General features: G+C 38.4%; 1 protein-coding gene across 5 annotated transcripts in view; it reads left to right on the top strand.

Annotated features, from left to right (window-relative positions):
* MYO3A (myosin IIIA) overlaps positions 1–27,826 on the top strand; it is a 173,612-nt gene that overhangs the window by 74,043 nt on the left and 71,743 nt on the right. For all 5 annotated transcript variants that reach the window (XM_070800833.1, XM_019973123.2, XM_070800834.1 and 2 more), the window contains 8 exons: positions 4,591–4,690; positions 6,940–7,056; positions 10,298–10,402; positions 10,510–10,593; positions 13,807–14,009; positions 20,115–20,213; positions 20,311–20,425; positions 26,822–26,948. In XM_070800833.1, the coding sequence (XP_070656934.1) occupies positions 4,591–4,690; positions 6,940–7,056; positions 10,298–10,402; positions 10,510–10,593; positions 13,807–14,009; positions 20,115–20,213; positions 20,311–20,425; positions 26,822–26,948 (950 nt within the window). The remainder of the gene's footprint in view (positions 1–4,590; positions 4,691–6,939; positions 7,057–10,297; positions 10,403–10,509; positions 10,594–13,806; positions 14,010–20,114; positions 20,214–20,310; positions 20,426–26,821; positions 26,949–27,826) is intronic.

Genomic DNA, 27,826 nt, shown 5'->3' on the forward strand with positions numbered 1-27,826 from the left:
ACAAAGGAAGAGTTGTTTGCTGATATAATGCCTAATTCCTGTGAGATACTACCATCAGGATAGATGTAGGATTTAATCATTAATGTGATGAAGTCCTTTAGAAGCAATGATGTTCATGAATCCTTCATCAGCAAGGACTGGGGCCACATTTTCTCACTCTCTACTCAGTTCATGCTGATTTTAGTATTGTGTTTTTACCATTCATGTTTGGAGAGGGTAGAGGGTCACCTCTGGGACAAAAAGAGTGAAAACAACTAAATACAAAACTAGTAGAAATAGAAATTAAATATAACTTAAATTAAAAGTTATAATTCAATATAACTTAGAAGTAAATATTAAATATAAAATAAAGGAAATATAATATTAAGCATAAAGACAGTGAGGGGTCAGAATATGACCACAAATGGAAAAATAAAATAATTAAAATTTATTAACCAAAGCAGGCACTGTATGAATCACGTTACATTTATTCTGTCATTTAATCTTTTAATATCTGTGTGAAATAAGTCATTATTATTTCCATTTTATTTCTGAAAAAGCAGAGTAAGTTCCTTGCCCAGTGCCACATGGCCAATAAGTGGTAGGGCCACAGTTGGAATAATAATAGCAATTATATATAAAGCATTTCCATATGCCCATTCTAAATGAAAGTTTCATAAGACATAATCCATTTTGTTTATCCTCACAGTCTTTTGTAATTTGATCTCAGCATTCAGATTCTAGAGCCCAGCTTCTTAACTGTAACACTGGTATCATTAATACTATGATGTAAACAAAGGAAAGGATTTATATAACTTCACAAATAACTTTTGATTATATAACCACCTCAGAATTCAGTTCAGTGTTAACAGTTTATCAGTCAGTCTCTGTTCCTCCCTGGCTTTCTGGCTGTTATTGCTACCTGGTTGGCCATGCCTCATGTACCGTGGCTCCTCTACCCTTCAACTGGAAAAAATATAAATAAAGGAGTTATGCTCTAGAATAGGGCCAAACCATCTTTCAGCTCCCCCAATGAAGTCCTTACAAATGGTAAAAACCTAGATTTTCAAAGTCATGAAAATGGCTTTGTATTTTCTCTTCAGAATGAAGCAGTCAGCCATATGCTCCATAGTATGCCTATCAATTCACCAACTTCATTTGATAGAGAATTCCAGGCCTGGAAGGCAACAAAGATATGATTCAGCTATTTTTGTTTTTAAAATTTTAAAAACTTTCTGTTATGGACCATTTCTTAAAAGTCTTTATTGAATTTGTTACAGTATTGCTTCCGTTTTATGTTTTGGTTTTTGGCCACAAGGTGTGTGGGATCTTAGCTTCCCCTGTGTGCATGCTCAGTCACTCCAGTTGTGTCAAACTGCTTGTGATCCCATGGACTGTAGCCTGCCAGGCTCCTCTGCCCATGGGATTCATCAGGCAAGAATACTGGAGTGGGTTGCCATGCCCTCCTCCAGGGGATCTTCTTGACCCAGGAATCAAATCCGTGTCTCCTGCATTGCATGGCTCTTTACCTACTGAGCCACCTGGGAAGTCCCTTACTCCCCAACCAGGGATCAAACCCATAGCCCCTGCATTGAAAGGCAAAGTCTTAACCACTGGGCCACCTGGGAAGTCCCTATTCAGTTATTTTAATATTACTGGACTAGGTAAAGTTATTAGCTTCCAACACTTTTTGGTGATAATATCTTTTTAGAAAGTGATGATAATAATAAATTTATCTTCCCAAATTAAAGTAAATAAGCCTAAAATTTGTGTGTTCAGTACAAGATCGCTCTTCTAATATCTCATGGTGTCTCATATTCAGTGTTTGTTCTTTGAGTTTTAAGAGTTCTTGATATATTAGATTTATTAATTCTTTGTCCATTCTACATATTGTAAATCTTTCCCCCAATTTTTAAATTTGTGTTTTTATTATACTCATTAAAATTATCTTGTCAAATCTCTTCCATTTTTAATTCTATTTTTTTTTGTCTTTTCATACTTACAAATTCCATTCTTACTGCATTATTACACAACTGTTCTTTTGCATCTTCTTCTAGAACTTTTATGATGACATTTTAAAATATGTAAATTTAAATCCGTCTGGAATTAATTTTTTCTTAAAGTAAATACATGATTCCAAAAATTTTAACCAGCTGTTCCAGCATAATTTCTTGAATTTTTTTCTTTCTCTACTAATTTGAAATGCCACATTTATCATATAATAAGTTCTTAGAATAGATGCCCTACATTACATTCACTACTAGAATTTTGACTTTTGTTAGCTTTTTTTTAACCTAGTGATAATGTATATTTCTGAAATATAGTTAAATAATTTTTTTTCTTTATGAAAACATGCTACTCTACCCTATTGTTTCCATACTCTGCCCTTTGATTAAAATATTCCATTGGCTTCCCGTGGTGTCTGGAGTCCTGCCTCACCCTGGACCACTGTCTCTCCCTCTGTTTCAGCTGCAGGGCCTATCCCTGAGTCCAGGTCTCAGGCATGCCTTTCCCCCCTTTCCCCATCAGATATCAGCCTGCCAGCCTCCCCACTCTCAGGTAAAAGTTTCCATTAAAACTGAATCACCATATCAAATTCTGTGAATATTGTGTGCATTGGGGCAAAAGGTGAGAAAGGTGGTAAGTCAGATAAGTTTTGGTGCCTAAGCTGACTTTTTTGTTCAACGACTTCTCAGAACTGGGATGTGAATCAACAGGGAAGGATGCAGGACTGGTCATTAAGTGGTACTATCATTTGCACACCCGCTGGTTCCATGGGGCTCAACATTGCAACTCAGGCCACCAAATGTATGTTTACACTTTTGTATTTTTGATGCCATACTTGGTTTCTGCCCACAAGTTTCTCCCAGTCTGGCAAGAAGGGGAATATACCTATTTCTTCTCAGTGATGCATTTTCACTGGAAAATCCTACAACAGCTTAACAGCAAGGGTGATATTTGAGCCTGACTTTGCATGATAGATAGAATTTTGCCAGACATGGAAGGAAATTTATTCCAGGCAGAGGAAACAAAATGAACAAAGCACAGGATCTTGAAAATATGGGGCATCTTAGGGAATATTCTATATGCGGGAAAGGTTTCAACAAGCCTCTGAAGGTCCGTGAATTCCATACCAAGGAATTTTTAAGTTATACTACAGAAGATTCCCCTGGAGAAGGAAATGGCAACCCATTCCAATATTCTTGCCTGGAAAATTCCATGGACAGAGGAGCCTGGCGGGCTGCAGTCCATGGGTCATGAAAGAGTTGGACATGATATAGTGACTAAACAACAACCACAAGAAAGGTAAAAGAGGACCCATCGAGAGTGATGACTTTGAGTGAGTGAGAGGAGATGGAATCTAGTGCACAGAATGGGCAGCTGGCCATAGATAGAGGGGGGACCATGATCAATAATGGCTTAATTCTCTGGTGGCGGTGGTGGTTTAGTTGCTAAGTCCTATCTGACTCTTACAACCCCGTAGGCTGTAGCCTGCTAGGCTCCTCTGTCCATGGGATTCTCCAGGCAAGAATACTGGAGTGGGTTGCCATTTCCTTCTCCAGAGGATCTTCCTGACCCAGGAATTGAACCCAGGTCCCTGCATTGCAGGCAGATTCTTTACCAACTGAACTATGAGGGAAGCTCTGATTCTCTGAGAAACCAGTATAGTTTGGTGAAGAAATGGTATGGTTCTTACTATCCTTCATAATCTACATATTCCTTCCCCTTTTACTGTTAAGCAAATTCAAATGCTTAACAATCTGTCCAAAAATACTGAAAATATAGTTCCACTCTAAATAAGTGGATGATGCTTTCATGTCTAGAAAAATTAAAAGAGACCCATGGGTTTACCTCAGCAACGTCTCCAGACCTCATGTCAAATCCAGATCTTTATGCCGTTATCAGAATTGCTGAAATGTTTCACTTTGAAAATAGACGTACTCGTACCTGAACTCAATCTTCTATATATATGCATTTTACCTTTTGAAAGTCTGCAGTATGGCTTATTTTGTATTTCCCTTAAATTCTGCTGAGCAATAATTTTTCAAATGATCATTTCTTGACCACCAGTGACCTAACACTACCTCAGACAAAACTGGAAATCTAATGAACGCAAATCTCCCGAACTCATCACTTTGTAACAGATTAAATCACACATTGGAATTTAGAGGAAACGTTAAAGAATATTACATGTAGGATAGGGACTTTCCTGGATGTCCAGTGGTTAAGACAGTGCTTCCAATGGAAGCAGTTAAGACTGTGCTTCCAATGTGGGAGGCACAGGCAAGTTTGATCCCCGGTCAGGGAACTAAGATTCCACATGCTGTGCAATGCAGCCAATAAATTAAATAAAAATATATAGGATAGCTCTTGATGTGAATAATGAACTCCTCTGATCATCCATGAAGTAAGTTTGACATGTTGCATTTTCCCAGTGGAGAGGAGAAAACATAAAATACATGAGGCTGTTTTCTGGTAAGTTTTTACTGTCAAATTTAAGTAAATAAGCTTTATGGAGGTTTTTCAGTCTCCTAGTATCTAAATTTGACTTTAGTGTGATCAGTAATAAGTTCTCAAATCAGAAAGGCTTTCCTTTTCATTGTTCCTCAGACATGAACGTCTTTACACCAAGAAAAGTAACTTCAGCAAACCTTTAATTTCCAGTCTCAAGGATGTAGATGATTTAGCAACCCTGGAAGTTCTGGATGAGGTAAGAAACTCAGTTTAATTAAGCCTTCTATCTATTTTTAAAAATTTATAGAAGTGATTTGAGCAGGAGGTTCTTTGAATGGCATCTGTAGGTTTCATGCTTTCTTTATCTTTTAGTTTCCTGATCATCTCTCTTGTCCTCAGTTTTTCTGTGCATAACTCACATTTCCAGATTGCCCCAGCCTGGTGTCAACTTTTTCTTGTGTTTTATACTCAAATCACAAAGATGCTAGTTCCCACAAGCTTGAGTTGCTTAGATCACTGTCCTGTTCTTCCCCTGAGTTTTCTTTGGGAGTCTCAAAAGAATGATTTACTATAGTCAGAAAACCACTTGCCTTTTACCCCACCATCTGACTTCTCTGATGGCTCAGATGATAAAGAATCTTCTGCAATGCAGGAGATCCGAGTTCAGTCCCTGAGTCGGGAAGATCCCTTGGAGAAGGAAATGACTGTCCACTCCAGTATTCCGCCTGGAAAATTCCATGGACAGAGGAGTGGACTACAGTCCATGAGATCACATAGAATTGGACACAACTGAGTGACTTAAACTTTTTTTTTCTTTACACCATCTGGCATAATCCCTCCTTTCTCTCTTCTGTTTCACACTCAATGGCAGGACCCAAAGCCTCTTAGATACCTCAAGAGCCCATCTTTACCATGGTCTGTGGACCCCTCATGGGACCAGAGTCCACCTTTTAGGAAATGAATTTTGCTTGAAACTCCTTGTCCCAGTGACCTCAGAAATGTTTCACACATCTCTTGTGAAGGTGCAAGTCCAAACCAGTAAATTATGGTCTCAGCCTGTTTTTCCTCATCTCCTTTCCTTTCATTTAATCACATCATTAGAAAAATAAAAGACTCCTTTTCAGTAAAAGGTTGGATTCACTATCCTGCCTGATCCACAGATTTTTATTTTTTAATACTTCTGAGGCATACCTGAGCATTTTGCTTAAAAATGCAAGAAATCAGGAGGCATTTTCTGAACAGAAGTACAGTTCAGTTCAGTTGCTCAGTCGTGTCCGACTCTTTGCGACTCCATGAACCACCAGCATGCCAGGCCTCCCTGTCCATCACCAACTCTCAGAGTCTACCCAAACCTATGTCCATTGAGTCGGTGATGCCATCTAACCGTCTCATCCTCTGTCATCCCCTTCTCCTCCTGCCCTCAATCTTTCCCAGCATCACAGTCTTTTCAAATGAGTCAGCTCTTCACATCAGGTGGCCAAAGGTTTGGAGTTTCAGCTTCATCAGTCCTTCCAATGAACACCCAGGACTGATCTCCTTTAGTATGGACAGGTTGGATCTCCTTGCAGTCCAAGGGACTCTCAAGAGTCTTCTCTAACACCACAGTTCAAAAGCATCAATTCTTTGGCACTCAGCTTTCTTTATAGTCCAACTCTCACATCCATAGTCATTTGGTAAATTTAGGGTTGCATAAACAACTCAAGTACTTCATCATAACAATCTCTCTTCAGAACGTCAAACATCTCATAATCAAATAGTGATTGCAAGTCAGGGATTTGACAACACCTTTATGAATCTTTGTGTATCACAGTTTCCAATGATGTGAATTCCTAGGCTTGTGGATTATAAAGAAGACTTTGCTAATCATATGGCCAACCTACATGTTGGACACTGGGTTTGTTTCTATTAACTGTATTTTTTGTGTGTGTCTCTCTTTTTTGACCGGAGTATGTAAGAGCTTTTGTTTTTGTGTTATATACTATAAATGATGATTCCTGGCACTATTAAAATTGATTCTGTATACTCATAGGATTTATCAACAGTGGAAGTTACTTCTCTACACTTTTTACTCTGTCTTAAAGCCAAATGTTTTAGTGAAGGACCAAGACATGCCACAGAGCCCTTGACTAACCTTGATTTGGAGTCAGATCACATTCACTGTATCTTCCCTTCCCTATTGTAGTGTTCTTTCTCTTTACTTCATCTACTGCATTTACTTATTTCCTTGAAACCATTGTGTATATATAATCCCTGTAACTTAATGTGTTCTATGGAAAACATAGGTTGCAGTGACATTCCTCTATGGCTTTTTAAAGAAAAGAAAATATCCATCAAAGGATAAGATAGTTCATGACCTGATGTTATACTTCTTACTCTCAATAGATCTGTTTCTTTTTGATCCTATTCCAGATTCCAGATGTTTTATTTATCATCATTTATTTTAAAAATGATCATTGACCATCAATGATTTTTTAAGAGAAAGGAATTATTTTTATATCATTATAGAATACAGTCGCAGAGCAACTTGAGAAGTGTTACTCCAGAGATCAGATCTACATGTACGTGGGAGACATACTCATTGCTCTTAACCCATTTCAGAGTCTGGATATTTATTCGGCAGAGGTATGTGATGTGACTTGTATTTTCTTACTTTGTACAAAAATTATATTCTTTAGATATTTAAATTAATTTAAATGATGGACAAGGAAATGACAACCCATTCCAGTATTCTTGCCTGGAGAACCCCATGGACAGAGGATACTGGTGGGCTACAGCCCATGGGGTTGCAAGAGTCAGACATGACAGTGACTAAACCACCACCAAATGATGCTAAATAAAATTTTATCTAGTCCTTTAAATAAACAGTTAAGGGATTTTCCTGGTGGTCAGTGGTTAAGACTCTGCAGAGTTTGATCCCTGAGCAGGCAACTAATATCCCACATGTTGTGCTGAGTAGCCAAAGAAATCATTGATCACAACAATAACCAAAATAGCTGCAGGTTCAAATTTCAAAATTTTTTTAGAACCTTTGAGTAGTGGCCACATACACATGGTTCTGGGCAGAAAATAGCTCTCAGCAGCCCCTGTAGCACCGATAAATAAATAATAGTTAAATGTGCTGTTCTAAGTCGCTTCAGTCATGTCTGACTCTTAGCGACCCCATGAACTGTAGCCCACCAGGCTCCTCTGTCCATGGGATTCTCTAGGGAGGAACACTGGAATGGATTGTTGTTTCCTACTCCAGGGAATCTTCCTGACCCAGGGATCGAACCCAGGTCTCTTAAGTCTCCTGCACTGGCAGGCAGGTTCTTTACCACCAGTGCCACCTGGGAAGCCCAGTTCAGTTCAGTTCAGTCTCTCAGTCATGTCCAACTGTTTGTGACTCCATGGACTGCAGCACGCCAGGCTTCCCTGTCCATCACCAACTCCTGGAGCTACTCAAACTCATGTCCATTGAGTTGTTGATGCCATCCAACCATCTCATCCTCTGTCATCCCCTTATCCTCCTGCCTTCAATCTTTCCCAGCATCAGGGTCTTTTCCAATGAGTCAGTTCTTCACATCAGGTGGCCAAATCAGTTGGGAAGCCCAGTAGTTAAATAATTATTGTTAAAATATAGAATTAGAGAAGACAAATATATCTGGATGCAGTTTGTGGTCTTTGTGCAAGATATGTTATTTCTTTCCAGTTATTGGTAATTGGTAACTGGTTCACACTAGGTATCATATCAATAAACAGATGCCTAAAATGTGTAGACTTAATGTCTATCAAGTATGAGAGAATCAAAAGTAAAATTACATTGTATATATAGGTACTATATGCTTAGTGGCTGTAAACTCAGCATTATGAGTTTAAAAATTCCTTTTGACATATGGGTTGATTTTTAAAAATTAATTTATTTTTTAATTGAAGGTCAATTGCTTTACAGAATTTTGTTGTTTTCTGCCCAATATCAACATGAATCAGCCATAATGCCCCCTCCCTCTTGAACCTCTCTCCCATCTCCCTCACCATCCCACCTCCCTAGGTTGTTCTGTTCAGTTCAGTTCAGTCGCTCAATCGTGTCTGACTCTTTGCAACCCCATGAATTGCAGCATGCCAGGCCTCCCTGTCCATCACCAACTCCCGGAGTCTACCCAAACCCATGTCCATCGAGTCAGTGATGCCATCCAGCCATCTCATCCTCTGTCGTCCCCTTCTCCTGCTGCCCGCAATCCTTCCCAGCATTAAGGTCTTTTCCAATGAGTCAGTTCTTTACATGAGGTGGCCAAAGTATTGGAGTTTCAGGTTCAACATCAGTCCTTCCAATGAACACCCAGGACTGATCTCCTTTAGGATGGACTGGTTGGATCTTCTTGCAGTTCAAAGGATTCTCAAGAGTCTTCTGTTACAGAGCCCTTATTTGAGTTCCCTGAGACATAACAGCAAATTCCCATTGGCTGTCTATGTTACATATGGTAATGTAAGTTTCCATGTTACTCTCTTCATACATCTCACCTTCTTCCTTCCCCACTCCCTATAAGTCTGATAAGTCCTCCCTTAAGACTTATAAGTCTGTAAGTCATAAGTCTGTTCTCTATGTCTCTTTCTCCATTGCTGCCCTGCAAATAAATTCATCAGTACCATCTTTCTGGATTCCATATATCTGTGTTAGGATATGATATTTATCTTTCTCTTTCTGACTTACTTCATTCTGTATGATAGGCTCTAGGTTCGTCCACCTCATTAGAACTGATTCAAATGCATTCCTTTTTATGGCTGAGTAATATTCCATTGTGTGTGTATACCACAGCTTCTTTATCCATTTATCTGCCAATGGACATCTAGGTTGCTTCAGTATTCTAGCTATTGTAAGTAGTGCTATAATGAACATTGGGGTACATTGATGGGGTACATCAATCTTTGATTTTTAATATCAGGTGATATATTTTATGAATTTAAGTATATATTTATCTAATATTCAGCCCCTAATGTTTAAATATAGATTAATATTCTGGAGTTAAGCTAGGTTTTTTATTATTTATTTTGTGTGTTGTATTTTTAGTTGGGTCCATACTCTTTTAGTTATTTGTGTAGTACTCTATAATATTTTTATACTGTGCTTAATATAATTTTTCATGTGAAAATATATAATTCTCTCAGTCTCTACCATTTTAAGAGTTAGAAGAATAATGCATATTGAACATTGACAAAAGTTTTAGATTTGGGCTTGAGTGCATAGTCTGCTATAAATTAACTATGGAATCTTGGGCAAATCAAATGAAAAAGTGTGTTATTGATAAATGATATGAAAAGAAAAAAGTAGTACTTGTGTGTCAGACATTATTGTATCTAAGAAATAGTTAATGAAATGATAACTAATTGTCTTATTTATAAATTGCTTATCTAAAGAAATTATAGGGACTTCCTTGGTGGTACAATGGTTGAGACTCTGTACTTCCAGTGCAGGGAGCAAAGGTTTGATGACTGGTAGGGTAACTAAGATACTACATGCCTCATGGCCAAAAGAAAAGTTTAAAAATAGATAAATAAAATAAATTATAGCATTTGGAAACTTTAAGTTCTGCTTTGGAAATGGTATTCACTTCCAAAAGAGTCTTCATTTAAATACCACTGACCACGTTATGTCATATTATATCATGTCATTTTTCCCTGTTGTTTTATATCAAACTTTTATTTGACATAATTGTGCATGATTTGTGCATGTATGTATATGTAATATGCATTAATGTTTTGGTGGTTTAGTAATGCTTTGCAGGTGTTTGATGGATCTGTTTCTTTAAAAATTAGTGCTCTATCTGTAAATAAATAGGATTTAAACAGAAACCAAAGCCCTACAACACATGTTCTTTTTAACTTCTAGCATTCCAAGTTATATATTGGAGCAAAGAGAACTGCCAATCCTCCTCACATTTTTGCCATGGCTGACTTAGGATACCAGTCTATGGTAACATACAGTTCAGATCAGGTAAGGAGAAGCTCACATTCTTAGAAATTCTCCTCTTAGTTTCTTGACTGTCCATTGAATATTGTGAGGATAAAGTATTCTTACCGGTCCCTTTTCTCACTGCACAGTGCATTGTTATCTCTGGAGAAAGTGGTGCTGGAAAAACTGAAAGTGCTCATCTCTTAGTTCAGCAGCTGACAGTGCTTGGAAAGGTATAGTTTACTTTCTTTCTCTATCCTAACAGAGATATTTGTTATATTTCAGAATTAAATTTAATTGATGAAGTTAATATCCATGAACTACCACATTTAATAATGCCAAGAAATTATAATACATTTGTTGTCCTTTGCGAGTGTAAAATGTAACAAAAAGTATAAGAAGCATATGCTTTTGTTTTGAGCAAATTCTAACTTTTCTCACTCTTAGTAGACAAGGCTTTATAAATGTAATTTTCTCTCTTTCTGGCCCTAATATATTCACTGAATACTTTTATTTCCTCTTCTTTTGTTACTAGCAAGTTGAAGGGGAGTCAATATACAGAAATTAATTATACATACCAAAACTGATCAGTTATAAATTTAAATATATAAATTTAAATTTATATTAGCACCATAAAAGCATGAACTATTTAAATCTATATCTTACAAACCATGTGCAAGATTTGTATGCTGAATAATAGAAAAAGTTGATAAAAGAAATCAAAGAAGACCTGAATAATAGGAGAGATATGGCAACCCACTCCAGTGTTCTTGCCTGGAGAATCCCAGGGACGGGGGAGCCTGGTGGGCTGCCATCTATGGGGTCGCACGGAGTCGGACACGACTGAAGTGACTTAGCAGCAGCAGCAGCATGACATGTTCATGGATTAAAAGATTCAATATTATTAAGATATCAGTTCTCTACAAATTGATCTGTAGATTCACTGTCGTTTACAGTAAAAATCTCAGCAGGATTTTATATTTTAGAAACTAAGGAGTTGAATCAAACATTTATGTGGAAAAGGCAAAGGAACTGTAATAATCAGTTTTGAAAAAGAACAAAGTTGGAGGATTAACAAATACTACCTGATTTCAAGACTCCCTATAAAGCTGTAACAGTCAGAACAATGTGTTATTGAAGAAAAGATGGCAGACAGATCAAAGGAATAAAGTAATCTGCACAGTACTGTATAAGTATTGCTGAAGCTCCAATACTTTGGCCACCTGATGTGAAGAACTGACTCACTGTAAAAGACCCTGATGCTGGGAAAGAGTGAAGGCAGGAGGAGAAGGGGACAACAGAGGATGAGGTGGTTGGATGGCACCACCAATTCAATGGACATGAGTTGGAGCAAACTCTGGGAGTTGGTGTCAGACAGGGAAGCCTGGCATGCTGGAGTCCATGTCCATGGAGTCACAAAGAATTGGACACGACTGAGCAACTGAACTGAATCTGCATGTGTGGCTTATTGATTTGCAACAAAAGTGCAAAGATCAGTTAATGACAAATGATTAAACCAAAAACTAAAATTTCTAGAAGAAAATTGTCAGTTAACTTTGTTCTTCATGGTTAGGCAGAGTTGTTAGATGCAACATAAAAAGCTTAATCCATAATGGGTAAATTTGATTTCACCAAAATGAGAAACATCCTGTTCTCTGAATGACATTGTTAAGAAAATGAAATATAAGTTATAGACTCAGAGAAACTATCTGCAAGTCACTTATCTAATAAAAGACTTGTATTCAGAATATATATTTAAAAACTCTTAAAAATTCCAAAGTAAGAGATCAAATAACAAAAAAGGAACAAAAAAATGACTAGCCATTTTACCAATGATGTGTGTAAGTGGCCAAAAGCAAATGAAAATAGGATGATCAACCCAGTAGTCATTCAGTTCAGTTCAGTTCAGTCGCTCAGTCATGTCCGACTCTTTGTGACCCCACGAATCACAGCACGCCAGGCCTTCCTGTCCATCACCAACTCCCGGAGTTCACTCAGACTCATGTCCATCGAGTTGGTGATGCCATCCAGCCATCTCATCACTTTCTGCCATAAGGGTGGTGTCATCTGCATATCTGAGGTTATTGATATTTCTCCCGACAGTCTTGATTCCAGCTTGTGCTTCTTCCAGCCCAGCATTTCTCATGATGTACTCTGCATAGAAGTTAAATAAGCAGGGTGACAATATACAGCCTTGACGTACTCCTTTTCCTATTTGGAACCAGTCTGTTGTTCCATGTCCAGTTCTAACTGTTGCTTCCTGACCTGCACACAGGTTTCTCAAGAGGCAGATCAGGTGGTCTGGCATTCTCATCTCTTTCAGAATTTTCCACAGTTTATTGTGATCCACACAGTCATAGTCAATAGTCAATAAAGCAGAAATAGATGTTTTTCTGGAACTCTCTTGCTTTTTCGATGATCCGTCGGATGTTGGCAATTTGGTCTCTGGTTCCTCTGCCTTTTCTAAAACCAGCTTGAACATCTGGAAGTTCACGGTTCACGTATTGCTGAAGCCTGGCTTGGAGAATTTTGAGCATTACTTTAGTAGTCATTAGGGAAATGCAAATTGAAACCACCATGAAATACCATCAAAATGGCTAAAGTATTTTTTAAAAGTCTGATAAGGATGCTAAGTGCTGATAAGGATGTAGAGGAACTGAATGAAAGTCTCTTACATTGCTGATAAAAATGCAAAATGGTACAGCCACTTTGAAAACAGCGCAGAAGCTTCTTAGAAAGTCTAACCATACTCATTATACAACTCAACAATTCTACTCCTAGGTATTTAGTCAAGTGAAATAAAAACCCATGTTCACGCAGAAAAACTACAGATAATTTATAGCAGCTTTATTAATAATCTCCAAGAAGAGGAAACAAGGGAACTAGGAAATGAATAAGAAACAATGGTATATCCATTCAGTGGAGTATTACTCAGCACCAGAAAGGAATGAACCCTGATACAAAACAATAAAGCTCACTGGGTGAGGTTTGGATAAATCTCAAATTCCTAGGCTAAGTCAGAGAAACCAGATTAAGAACATTATATACCATATGGCTCACTTTCTGTATCATTCTTGCAAATTTAAAACTGTAGGCACAGAAGCATGTCAGTGATTGTTGGGGGCTGAGGGTGGAGGGAAGGATTGACTGCAGAGTAATGAGACAAGTTTGGAGATTATTGGATTGTTCTATATGTGAATCATAGTGGGATTCGTATGATTGCACATGTTTGTAGAAACTTTCAGAACTATACTCTATAAAGGGTGAATCTCACTCTATGTAATTTTACCTTAAATTTTTAAAATGGGATTGTAACATCTGGCAACAAACCAAGAATATGTTCTTGTATGTTTACATCTACATAAAGTGCTTATCAAAGAGACTTTTCATTTCATACAAAAATAAAATTTTACTTTTTTTTTTTTACATCTTGACATTTTCTGTAGGCTAATAACAAAACCCTGCAAGAGAAGATTTTACAAGTAAACAATTTGGTGGAAGCATTTGGTAATGCCTGCACTATTATAAATGACAATTCCAGCCGATTTGGAAAATACTTAGAAATGAAATTTACCCCTTCTGGAGCTGTCGTGGGAGCACAGATCTCTGAATACCTGCTGGAGAAATCCCGAGTTATCCATCAAGCTAGGTAAGTTCACATCACCTATTTCCTATTATCTGGGAAACGTAAGCCAAGATGATGCTTTTGTTTTAATAATAAAATGTCTTACTCATGTAACACAAGTTCAACAAAAGTTTGCTCATCGTCTGCTATGTATGAGGCATTGCCTATTGGAAACAGAGATCCCTCAGCCCTATCTTACTCTCTTATGGGTTATATCCAGTGGAGTTAGTTGTTGCTTTAGTCATTAAATTGTTTCTGACTCTTTGTGACCCCATGAATGGTAGCCCTCCAGGCTCCTCTGTCCATGGGATTTCCCAGGCAAGAATACTGGAGTGGGTTGCCATTTCCTTCCCCAGGGGACCTTCCAATCCAGGGATCAAACCCACATCTCTTGCATTGGAAGACAGTTTCTTTACCACTGAGCCACCAGAGAAGCCCTAAAAGAGTTAGTAAATAACCTAAATTTATGAAAACAGATAGAAAGCCTAAGCCCATCATAGAAGTACTAACAGGATAAATTAGAGTGATTTCTTAAGTAGAAGAGAATATGCTTCTCTACACAAAACAAATGTGAAATTTAATTATAAATAACTTATTTTTTTCTTTTAAATGCTGGTATATATAAATAGATCTTTGTGTTGATTATATTCTCCCAGTGTTTATACACAAGGGACCTTCCCCCCTACCTGGAAAAAAGGGATTCAGGAAGGGGTTTTATTGTTGTGTTCTTTTCTTTGTCTTCTGATTAAGCCACCAACATGATGTTCTGGTATGTTCAGGTTGAGCAAGTTCCTTTTGGCAGTTTGTAGCTGAATGACAAAACTTCTCTTCTGTCTTCATGATCCCAAACCATCTTTGTTTGTTATTCTAATGAAAAAACTGTAATAATAGCATTGAATTTGTACCTTGGTATTTTTCCAAAGTTGTGGCAATTTAGAGTCTTCCATATTTCTTTTCTTTTTTTGATAAGATCTCATGGATTTTATCTGCTTTTACTTTTTAAATTAATTTATTTTTTAATTGGAATATAAGTGCTTTACAACATTGCATTAGTTTCTGGTAATACAACAGAAACTGATTCTGATTCACAATGAAGTGAATCAGCTTTATGTATACATATGTCCCCTCCCTCCTGAGTCTCCTTTCCACCCGCCATCCCACCCGGTCATCAGAGAGCACTGAACTCAGCTCCCTGTGCTATACAACAGCTTCCCACTAGCTATCTATATTCACATGGTAGTACATGCTGGTTTTATACTGAATTATCTGCATTGTTGTAGTTATGTGTTGTATGTTAAATTCCCAGGAATTTAGGTACAATAGAATTAATATAAATGCCTTTAATATAAGTATTTGGGCTTCCCTGGTGGCTCAAACAATAAAGAATCTACCTGCAAAACAGGAGACCCAGGTAGATCCCTGGGTCTGGAAGATCCCTTGGAGAAGGGAATGGCAACCTACTCCAATATTCTTGCCTGGAGAATTCCATGAACAGAGGAGCCTGGAGGGCTACAGTCCATGGGGTCACAGAAAGTCTGACATGACTGAGTGACTAGGCAGGCATGCAATATAAGTATTTAATATAAATACCTTCAAATTTGCTCTCCTGAAAATAATGTCATTCATGTTTATTGGACTGTTGCACCATATAGTCTAGAAAAGAGCACAATTAGGGTCATATTTTAGGCATACTGTGAAGAAAGTAAGCTGATTTTCAGTTGGCCTAAATGACTTTAGTTTTACATTGTTTATTGGAGAAAAGTATTCCAGGTTGAAATACATCTCAGTTATAATTCAAGAACATTTGCCTTATAATTTTTCTGTTTTCCAGGTTTTTTACATCTATTTTTTTCTTTTACTTAATTTGAATTTCATTTTTAAATACTAGAGAAGCTTTTTTATGATGTTTAAAACTGAAAGTATCAGAGATGTAATAGAAGAATTCTTAGTAGGTCCTTTAAAAGATGATATACCCTGTCATTCAGGAACTGAAAGGAAAGAACCAGTTTAAAGGGTCTAACTGAGAGGACTGTTTACAGAAGGAGAGGCTGGAAAAACCAAGAATAAACAGTGAGATACGCACAGGCTAGCAGTGCTGCGAAGTCATCCAGACCCCTGGGTCTGTAGGGCAGAAGGAGGGGCCACACCGCAGAGCCTGCTGAGACCTAGGACTGTGCAGGGTTGCTGCCTCTTGGGAGCTGCTGCCTGAAGGAATGTGGTCCACCCTCAGTGTCTGTGGGGGACCCTGAGGAAGCCTTAGTGGGTCTACAATAGGGGTAGGCCAGAGAATACAGTGACCCTTGAACACTGTGAGGTTAAGGGGTGCCAACTGCCCTTGCAGTCAAAAATTTACAAATAACTTTGTCTTTCCCCAAACGTAACTAGTAATAGTCTCCTGTGAACCAGACGATAACCTAAACAGTCAATTAATGTGTATTTTGTTAAAGTATACGTACTGAGTCTTACAATAAGGTAAGTTAGAGGAAAGAAAATGTTATTAAGAAAACTATAAGGAAGAGAAAATATATTGAAAGTACTGTACTGTATCTACTGATGCCGTGAAGTTCCTGTTGTCTCTTTACAAGATGAATCATCTCTCAATACCTATGTCAGTATTGTCTTAGATGATACTTTCAATGTTATCCTAGCACTGGACATCAAAAAGGAAAAGATAATGTGAAAAATGAATTCATATTTACTAATTGCTTCACAGTAGCATAGCTGATATACTAATGAATGAATCTTATTCTTTTTAAGAATCTTATAAATATTAGGGCAGACAGTATTACAGTCATATTCATCATACAGTATTGGAAACATTGGTACAGTAAAAAAAAAAAAAAAAAAGCACTTGGTGATGATAGGCTGATATGCAATATCTCCAGTTACGAGAGAGAGGCATGCTGCATGGTCATGTAATTCTTTGAGAGCAGAGTGATAAAATAATAAGAAAAGTAACACATGGTTAGTTTTATGTTAACTGTCACCACCCCCTGTATGCCTGGGTAAAGATAAGTTCTCCACTTCATCTTGCACAAGATAATCTACACACATTTTTTTTATATTGGAAAAATTTGCACATAATTTTCCATCATTCATATAATCCATGTAAATGGACCCAGGAAGTTCAAACCTGCATTGTTCAAGCTGCCTTATCTGGTGACTTGCTGAGCCTGGGGTTTGCTCCCAGGCCATTCTGACCTGGGTATCACTAATCATATGAGTTAAGGCAGGACATGAGATGGGTAATCTTTGGAGATACCCATGAGATGGGTAATCTTTTTTTCCTGTTCCTTTAATTCTGTAATGGTTTATCTACTGAAGGTCAGTATATTTCCTATATCATCTCCAGCTCTTATCAAATTACAGTCCTCAGTAAATGTAAACTGGTAATTAACAAGAACACCACCAATTGTGGGTATCTACACTTATGAGTCACTCTGCTAATTGTGTACCGCGTCATTTACGTGTTAAAGGTATGACACATAGAGCAATCAATGTGATTTCATTAGAACAAAGCAAACTAAATTATATGCTGTGCCTGTCTTAGAGGAGTTTTGTTATTTTGTGGTAAGAAGAGACCAGAAGTGCTCTTTCAGTTTTGTTCTAACCTTGCTCGTGTACAACACAGTTGTTCATCATAGCGTTACTGGTGACTGCCACAAATGATGGCTGGAGGCGTAGAAGGTATGAACACAGTCAGCTCTAAAGGGTGCGGCCATCCTCAGGTCAGCATCTGGGCCTGTGGACGCCTCTTTTTTTGAAACGCTCACCTGTCTTTGCTTTCATGACTGAACTTATCTCTGAGTTTTTCCTCTCTGACTTAGATTCATCCATCCATTCCCAAAATGTATACCTAGCAAAAGTTTGTTCTTGGAGTGTTTCTTTCTCTGAATATTCTCAGGCTTAGCGATTTCTTCTGACATCATGTCCTCAATGGATAGCTGTATGTGATTGACAGCAGAAGATGTGTGTCTTGCTGTGTCCCAAGTTCATATTTTTCATTTCCAACAACCTGCTTTCATCTCAAATTCAATTGAATACAGGCATACTTCAGACATATTTGTGGCTTTGGTTCCAGCCCACTGCAATAAGGTGAATATCACAGAAAAGCAAGTCACATGAATTTTTCAGTCTGTTGGTGCATACAAAAGTTATGTTTACAGTATGTTGTAGTTTATTATGTGTGCAATAGCATTATGTCTAAAAAAAAATACACATATCTTAATTTAAAATGTTTTATTGCCAAAACATGCTAGCCATCATCCAAGCCTTCAGTTCAGTCATTCAGTCCTGTCTGATTTTTTGCCACCCCCATGGACTGTGGCACACCAGACTTCCTTGTTCATCACCAACTCCTGAAGCTTGCTCAAACTCATGTCCATTGAGTCAGTGATGCCATCCAACCATCTCATCCTCTCTTGACCCTTCTCCTCTTGCCTTCAGTCTTTCTCGACATTCGTTGGTTATTTTCCAATGAGTCAGTTCTTCACATCAGCTGGCCAAAGTATTGGGGCTTCAGCATCAGTCCTTCCAGTGAATATTCAGGGCTGATTTCCTTCAGCCAGTTATAATTTTTTGTCAGGTGGAGGATCTTGCCTCCATATTGATAGCTGCTGATGGATCAAGTTGGTGGCTGCTGAAGACTGAGGTGTCTGTGGCAACTTATTACCAATGAAGTTTGCCTCTTTGATTGACTGTTCCTTTCATGAACGATTCCTCTGCGGCCTGCGATGCTGTTTGACAGCATTTTGCCCACAGTGGAACTTCTTTCAACACTGGAGTCAGTCCTCTCAAACCCTGTTGCTGTTTTATCAACTCCCTTTATGTCATATTCGAAATCTTTTGTTGTCATTTCAACAGTCTTCACAGCATCTTCACCAGTAGATTCCATCTTAAGAAACCACTTTCTTTGCTCATCCATAAGAAGCAACTCTCTAGCCATTCCAGTTTTATCCTGAGACTGTAACATCTCCATCACATCTCCAGGCTCCACTTCTCATTCTCTTGCTATTTCTACCACATCTGCAGTTGCTTCCTCCACTGAAGTCTGGAACCCCTCAATCATCCATGAGGGTCAGAATCAACTTCTTCCAAATTCCTGTTAATTTTGATATTTGGCTTCTTCCCATGAGTCATGAATGTTCCTAATGAAATCTAGAATGGTGAGTCCTTTCCAGAAGGTTTTCAATTGACTTTACCCAGATCCATCAAAGGAATCACTATCTATGGTAGGCATAGCCTCACAAAATATATTTCTTAAATAATAAGACTTGAACGTCAACATTACTTCTTGATCCATGGGCTGCAGAGTGGATGCTGTGTTAGCAGGTATGAAAACACCATTAATCTCATTGTACATCTCCATCAGAGCTTTTGGGTGACCAGGTGCCTTGTCCATGAGCTTTCATAGTTTGGAAGAAATTTTTTTTTCTGAGCAGTAGGTCTTCAATGCCTCATTGTAACCCACATTCCTTAATTGTGCTATTATAGAGCCGTGGAAATGCTGATTATCCAGAGAACCGCAGAGTTGTGGAACTTGAGATTCATAAGGAACAGATTTCTCTTGCAAGAGAGAAAACTGAGCCCCAGAAAGACAGGGTAGAGAGGTGGTTAATGACATGGGCTTTGAAATCAAACAGCCCTGGTGAAATCCAGTTTGGCCATCAACTCTGTGACCTGAGGGGAGATTAGTATCCCCTCTAAGCGTCAGTTTCTTTGTATGTGAAATGAGGGGGTTAAGGCAGGTGACTAAGATCATGTAGCACTCACCACCACCTGGCATGCTCTATTCATTACTACTTTGTTCCCACTGGCATGCAAACTTTAAGAAGTCAGGGCATTTTGACTGTTTGCTCCTGCTGTATCCCCAATGCCTAGAAAAGGCCTGGTGGGCCCACAAATATGTACTGAATGATTCATACAAAGCGCTTAGCAGAGTCTGTAATTCAATGACAGTTGTAGTTGAAAATACTAAAGATAGTCGCAGCCACAGAAGGCCAAAATCCAGTATTCCAGGAAACCCTCCATGGCACTCACAGTTGTTCTGATAATTGTATCACCAAAAAACTTTAGCAATTAATAAGTGTTCTTACGAACCACCATCCTGAAAATGTCTTATCTTTTCAGTGGAGAAAAAAACTTTCATATTTTTTATTACATCTATACTGGTTTAGCTGAAAAGAAGAAATTAGCCCATTATAAATTGCCAGAAGACAAGCCTCCCAGGTAACTTAGCAGCTTGAACTTTTATAAATAATACTTCTACTTTTCACTAAATTTTAGATTCTCACCTATCCTTTGGGATTCCCCCCCCCACCCCCAGATACCTGCAGAATGACCACATCAGAACAATACAGGACATGATGAATAATAGTTTCTATAAATCCCAATATGAATTAATTGAGCAGTGTTTCAAAGTCATCGGTTTTACAATGGAGGTGAGTATGGAAGACGTTTAAACTTTCAAGCGTCTTTTTGTCATCACTTATGGTAAGAGTTAGCATTTATAGAGTGGTCCACATGCCAGACATTGTGCTCAGTGAATTATATGGATAATTTTTTTAATTACTGAAATGACCTTATGAAATAATGATTATGATTTTTATCTCATACTTGAGGAAACTGTGGCCTTGAGATATAATTGAACTTGGTTTTGTTCTTAATCTTTTATTTTATATACATTTACCTCTCCGGCATATATATAAAATTTTATGTAAATACATAAATGTGATCATGTCACACTTTTTTTAGTGCAGTGTTTTCTTCTTACAGCTTTATGAAGATGTTATTCATATACCATACAAGTCAGCCATTTAAAACTGTACATTTTAATGACTCAATACAACCACAGAGGTGTGCATCCTTCTCCATAATCACTTTGAGAATATTTTCATGTTCTGAATTTTTACCCGCAAGGAAACCTGCTCGTGATTGGCAGTTCCTCCTCATTCGCACCCCACCTCTGCCTCTGTCACCCTCGATCTGCTTATTCTGTACATTTCACATGACTCGAGCGATGCATTATGTCCCCCTTTGTGGTCAGCTTCTCTCATTTGACATGATGTCTGCAAGGCCCATCCATGTTGTAGCATGTGTCAGTATTTCCCCGCCTTTCGTTGAGGTGTGCTGTTGCATTGTGTTTATATGCCTCATGTTATTTACCCATTCGTGACGTGATGGGCATTTGGGTCAGTGCCATTTTTCAGCTATAATGGATCATGCTGCTGTGATCATCCATGTCCAAGTTTTTATGTGACATGAGCTTTTGCTTCTCTTTGGTGTCTATCGAGGAATGGAAGAGCCAGGTTACAGAGCAACACTATGTTTAACCTTTTGAGGAACTTACCAGACTATAAGCAGCTGCACTATTTTTCAATTCAGTAGGTAGGTTTGGACTTCTCTCCATCTTCCCCAGCACTTACTACTATCTGGTTCTAGCCAGTCTCGTGGGTGTGATATGGTATGTGGGCTTGATTTACATTTCCCTAAAGACTTATGGGAGAAGGCAATGGCACCCCACTCCAGTACTCTTGCCTGGAAAATCCCATGGATAGAGGAGTCTGGTAGGCTGCAGTCCATGGGGTCGCTAAGAGTTGGACACGACCGAGCAACTTCACTCTCACTTTTCACTTTCATGCATTGGAGAAGGAAATGGCAACCCAATCCAGTGTTGTTGCCTTGAGAATCCCAGGGACCGGGGGAGCCTGGTGGGCTGCCATCAATGGGGTCGCACAGAGTCGGACACGACTGAAGCAACTTAGCAGCAGCAGCAGCAAAGGCTTATGATGCTGAGGTTCTATTTCATGCACTTGTTGGTCATTTATCATTTATATATCTTCTTTAAAGAGGCATCTGTTCACATTCTTTGCTGATTTTTAATTAAGTTCTTTTTATTATTGAGTTGTAAGAATTATTTATGTTGTAGATACAAGTGTCTTACATGATTTGCACGAATTTTCTCTTTTGTTGTCTTTTATTTTCTTGATGGCACCTTTTGAAGCACATTATTTGTATTATTGATCTTATTAAAAAATTTTTTTTATTAATGTATGAATTTGGTTTCTTGTTTTTTTTTTTTAACGAGAATGCTTAGTTTCTCTATTCATGTTCCTTACTTGATAATGAAAGCATTTAAGGCTATGACTTTATCCTTGAGTAATAAAGATTTCTTTCTGTGTCCTAGGTTGTATTTTCAAAATTTTTATAACAAAGTATCTTGTTTAATAGGGACTCCTGAAGGCTTTTAGAGAAGCTTTCAGACTCTGCTCTTAGCAGCTTACTTGTAGTTTGCTGTGTTGATTCAGTTCTGTGATAAGAATACTTCACTATAAATGCTAATCAGGCTTTTAGATGAACTCTTGCAGCAAAGTAGTGTGAATTTGTTGGATTTTAATTTCATTTTCATAAATGACACTCCTACAACTTGAAACTGTTCATGTATCTGCTTAAGAAGTTTACTGAAATTTCTTGGGTTATCAAATCTCTACTAAGAGCCTGAGCTAAAAATAATACCTAATTCTTTTCCAAAACTTTGGAAAGTTTTATCAGCAGGATATAAAATGTAGAGATGCTGATGGAAGTGAAACGTGATGAGAATCATTCAAATTATGTGCAGTGATATTATTGAATCTAATTTTGTAGCATGTTTGTCAGGAAGTGCTGACTCCCTTCTAAAATAGAAGGCTGTCAACAGTAGCCTTTCATCCATTTGATACATTTGCTCACCCCCAAATAATTATTTCAGAGCTGTACCTGGGGACTTCCCTGGCCATCCAGTACTTTCCAATGCAAAGGGGTGTGGGTTCCATCCCTCCTTGGGAATCTAAGCTCTTACATGCCTTGAGGCCAAAGAACCAAAAGATAAAACAGAAACAATATTGTAACAAATTAAATAAAGACTTTTAAAATGACCCACATCAAAGAAATCTCAACATAAAAACCCTGCTGTACCTGTTCTTTGCATAGGGCAAAGTTTGCTGCTAAGTGCGTTTTCTCAAATGCGGAGCCTCTTCTGTTGGCAGTTCTGATGACAGATCTTGACTTCTTTTGGAAAGTCTTTGGCTCCACCTTGGGTATCCTAGCTGCAGGCCTGAGGGGAAGTATTTTTAAGAACCTTGACCTTAAGGAATGGGGTGTTGATCTCTGCCAACTTGATTGAGGTTGGAGAAGGACACATGAATGGCTTTTCTTTTCCTAACTTGAAATTGGGGCCTTCTCTTCAGAAGAGGTTTAGGTAAATCAGGATAATCCTTTTCCATCAGGAAATGTTTCAACTTTTAGGGTTAATTTTTCTGATGTGGCCTTTCTCCATAACCAAGAAGAATTCAGATGTGATGTGGGGGGTGGCGGGGGGGGACTCCCTACCAGGCTGCTTTTACAGCCCCAGAATTTAGAGTCCCCCTTGAGTTCTGAAATACATTGCTTCTATGTTTCTAGGTGAATGAGCCTGTTGTGGGAAGGAGTGGGTGAGAGCTGTGGGAGCTGTAGGGGACCTGGAAGGCTGTTTTCAGGATCAACCAAGGAGAAACGGCTCCTCTGGAGACCAGAGAAGAATCATTACCATGACTTTCCCAAAGAGTTTTCAGTTTATGCCAGAAGATTAAGAGCTAAATGGACAAGAGGAAAACATACTGTAGACTTATTGACAAGCTAGAATTGAATGCATCCTTAGGTAAATACTTTACTTACAGGAAACCTTGGGCTGAAGTTGAATAACTTTTTGGTTTGGAAGTAGAGGCTCTAGCTCAGCCATATTTATTTTGGATAATTCATTCTTTCCAAAGATTCATGGACTTTGCCTGGAACTTTGACTGTCCACTCTATAAACTGCAGCACAAATCAGGAAACAGTGGTTCTGTGATCTCTAGGCAGAAAGGAGATGATTGGAGACTTTCCCTCTGTTGATGCATTCAATAGCTTTTAGGCTATGAAATGGAAAAAAGAATTCATTTTTAAGATTTCTGAGGGTTTTTAGGGAAGCTTGCTGACTTTGCTCTTAGCTGTAATGTTTTAAAATGAAAAACTTTCTACAGGTGCGACAGATGCATGTTTCTTAAAGGACCAGTGCATAAATCTCATTCTTCTACTGTACCTTCTCAAAAGAAAGAAAAAGAAGGAGGAGGAGGGGAATAAGCAGAAGTAGCAGCCAAGGTTAACAGAGTGATTACATTGATACGTAAGGACAGGACAGTTTGCTTGATCAATTACAGCCTTTGCTGGAGATTTGGGACAAAAATGATGAGGACAGAATGGAGTTGAACAATTGAGAGAGTACTAAGATTATAGAACTCACTGTGGATATTTCATGTGAAGAGTGGTGTGGTTTGTGCCCTTTTGTAACCATGAGGTCTGGGTAGTGGACATCATATGACACTAAAAACTGTGCTGTCAACCTTACCTGACTACCTTTTGGGAACAATACTAATCTGACCTGAACATTTGGAGTTAGAGATGATCCTGATAAACACATTTCCTAATAAAATAAGCATTTTTATTACTAGTGAAATTAGTGTATTTATAGGTGGTTCGAGGACTTATAGGTGGACAGTCCCTGACTGGGAAGGCATGAATTTCAGCCATTTTCCAAATGACATGTGGCTGCCACCCAGAGATTTCAGACAAGCCATGAGAGACATTCCAGGTGATTCCACATGCCCACCCTGTTCCAGGCTTAGTCCAATTCTTTGTGACCCTATGGACTGTAGCCTGCCAGGCTCCTCTATCCAGGGGATTCTTCAGGTAGGAATACTGAAGTGGGTTGCCATTTCTTCCTCCAAGAGATCTTCCTTACCCAGGGATCGAACCTGCGTCTCTTTTGTTTCCTGAATTGGCAGTCAGGTTCTTTACCACTAGCTCCACCTGGGATGCCCCTCCCCTCTCCCAACCTCCCCAGAACTGTGCCATCACCCACAGCTTGTAAGTATGGAGACAAGTCAGTTTAAGCAGTAGGGGGTATCCTGGCGCTTAAAGCAGAAGAGGATGCAATGAATAAAGAAAAAAAGCAGTGTCCACTCTTGTCTCCAATCTTTGGTCATAATATGAATGTAGCAAGTGGTCGATGCCCCTTTGGACTGTGGTCTGGCTCTGTTGGTTGCCTGGTTAGGGGGAAACAGAAGAGGTTAACTGGGTCTCAGAGCATCCTCCAGACTGGAAGCATGTTGTCCACCTAGCAAGCAGCTTCTGCCGCCAACCCAAAGCTGGGCTTCTTTGTAGCTCTCTTTCCTGCTTTGCATCATCAGAGGAACTTATCTTTTTACCAGTTCCTTCCCCCAGAGGTTGCTATCTTAGAAGCAGGGTATCAGTTTTAATTGGTTTATTGGTTTGTTTACTTCCAAGTCCGAGTCATTAGAGGCAATGTTTCAGTTGTATTTGCCTCAACTGCTTTCCGTTGCCTGGCAGAGCAGTGTTTAGTCACATTACAAGGATACGAGTCTAGCAGTCAGCATCTAGTGACAAATATAATTCATTTATGTAAAACTGCAGGTTTCAGCTTAAACATATCAGTGTTTATTGAATATCCAAGCACACAGCTTAGGAGGAATGAAAATATAACATCTGTTTCTGGAGCTGAAGCACAATTACTGCTAAGTATTTTTGAAGATTTTTAGTCCAGTTCAAGGTGACCCTCCTAGAAGGTACTGCTCTCCCACCTAGAAGCAGAGCCTCCAAGAGTTAACAAGACAGACTGTCCTGGACGGGACAGAGTGGAATTAAACTGAGTGGGTGTTCACTTCCTTTTTATCCCACTCCTGATTTTTTTTATGTAATCTCACTGGTTTTTTTGGATGTGTCCTTTGTCCGTAGCTGCTTCAACTTCATCTTGAAAAGAGGCAACTTGCAAAATAAAATTAAATGGCTTGATTTTCATATCCTGTGAGCACAGCTTGCTGCCTTTCACAATTTTGGTGACTCTCCAATAGAGAGAATGTTTCTCTCTCTCTCTCCCTGTTTCCTTCTGTCTCTGTCCTGATCTTTCTCTGATTGGTGTTGACAGCACCCATGGTGTATGTGTCCCTTTAAATATCCCTGGGATTTAGTTTACTTATGCATTTGTGATTCAGCACACGCCAGGCAAATTGATAGGCGAATCAAAATAAAATATTCTCTAAAAATAGCACAAATTAGAAAACTCTAAAACTTTTAAAAACACGTGATTCCCTAAGCCATTTTCTTGCCATAGCTTTAAAATAAATGATTAGTAGTTTTATGAGTCAACTCATTTAGAGGCAATTTTTATCATGTCGTGACAGGAATTTTATTTGTCTCCCTTTGCACAGAGTCATATGTCTTTTGTCAAAGATGAGAATGCCTTTTCTCCCCCCTGCTTTAAGTTTCCTTATATTTTTTATGACAGTCTAAAATCATAATATAGTACATTTTCTTTGGATTATCAGTTGTGGGCTTCCAAATGACAAAATAATATTTGTGAAGTAAATTTTAAAATATTTTAAAGCATCACACAAAGTGGTGAATTTCTATGAAACATTTTATTTTTAAAAATTGGTTTTAGTCAGAATGGGAGGGGCATGAAAGTCCCATTTAGTTAGTCATTTCATAATAATTTGAAAATAATAATTTGGTACCTAGTTGTCTTCATTCAACATTATAAAAAGTTACAGTTCTTGAACGTCGCAATTCAGCCAGCATTGATGATTTGAACAAAATGAGAGGACCAGGGAAGCCAGTTGGCTTCTCTTAGTTCGGCATCATCGTCCATGGGATGACCTTGTTATGCTGGAGCCTGTAGATACTTCCCTGGTCTGTCTGCAGCCACAGTCACTGCTTTGCTGTTCTCAAGGTGAGAGGGCTGCTAACCTTTCCATGCTGTATTTCAGCAACTTGGAAGTATATACAGTATACTGGCTGCAATCTTGAACGTTGGAAACATTGAATTTTCTTCTGTGGCAACTGAACACCAGATTGACAAGAGCCACATTTCGAATCATGCAGCTCTGGAGAACTGTGAGTTTTATTATCTTCCATTCAAAACTGAACTCCTAAGAAACATCTGATGACATGGTGAGAGTGTCACATCGGGGCAGTTGTACGTTTATGGAACCCTAAAAAAGAATACTCAGATTCAATTTGCATCAAGTGAAGTTTCCAGAGTCCACTGTTTAAAACAGATCTTCGTGTCTACAAATTAGCCAATTACTATAGGAAACATTTCTAAAGACTAGGCTTTCGTGACTATTTTAGGAGCTATTTACATTTCAGTGTAAAAGTACAGAAAACGTAATTAAGATTTAGCAAACTGATCTGAAAAAGAGTTGAAGTTGTTATTGTGTAAATTTGACATCTCTGTCATTTATAAGTAATAAAGATCTGAATATTTATTTTTGTACCGAATGGAGTTTTATACATATTCATCTTGGATTGGTTCATTTTGGAGTCATTTTCTATGCAAGTAAAGTACATCATGGTATTTGCTTCAAATCAACTTATATTGACTGAGTTTAATGAATTATTTCAGTAATTTAAAGTTTCTCACTGATACTGTCCTGTGGCAAACTTTTTTTTTTTAGAATATACCCTATTTTTATTTTTAATATTGGCATATGCCCCACAATTCCAGATCTGTTAAAGTTTCATTTGTAACCTGGGAAATATGATATAAAATTTAATTTACAGTAAGTCCCCTACATACAAACAAGTTCTGTTCCAAGAGTGCGTTTGTAAGTGCATTCTATTCATAATTCCATCAGAGTTATCTTCAGTTCAGTTCAGTTCAGTCGCTCAGTCGTGTCTGACTCTTTGCGATCCCATGAATTGCAGCACGCCAGGCTTCCCTGTCCATCACCAACTCCCGGAGTTCACCCAAACTCATGTCCATCGAGTTG

Source organism: Bos indicus, chromosome 13, assembly GCF_029378745.1.
Source record: "Bos indicus isolate NIAB-ARS_2022 breed Sahiwal x Tharparkar chromosome 13, NIAB-ARS_B.indTharparkar_mat_pri_1.0, whole genome shotgun sequence".
NCBI lineage: Eukaryota > Metazoa > Chordata > Mammalia > Artiodactyla > Bovidae > Bos > Bos indicus.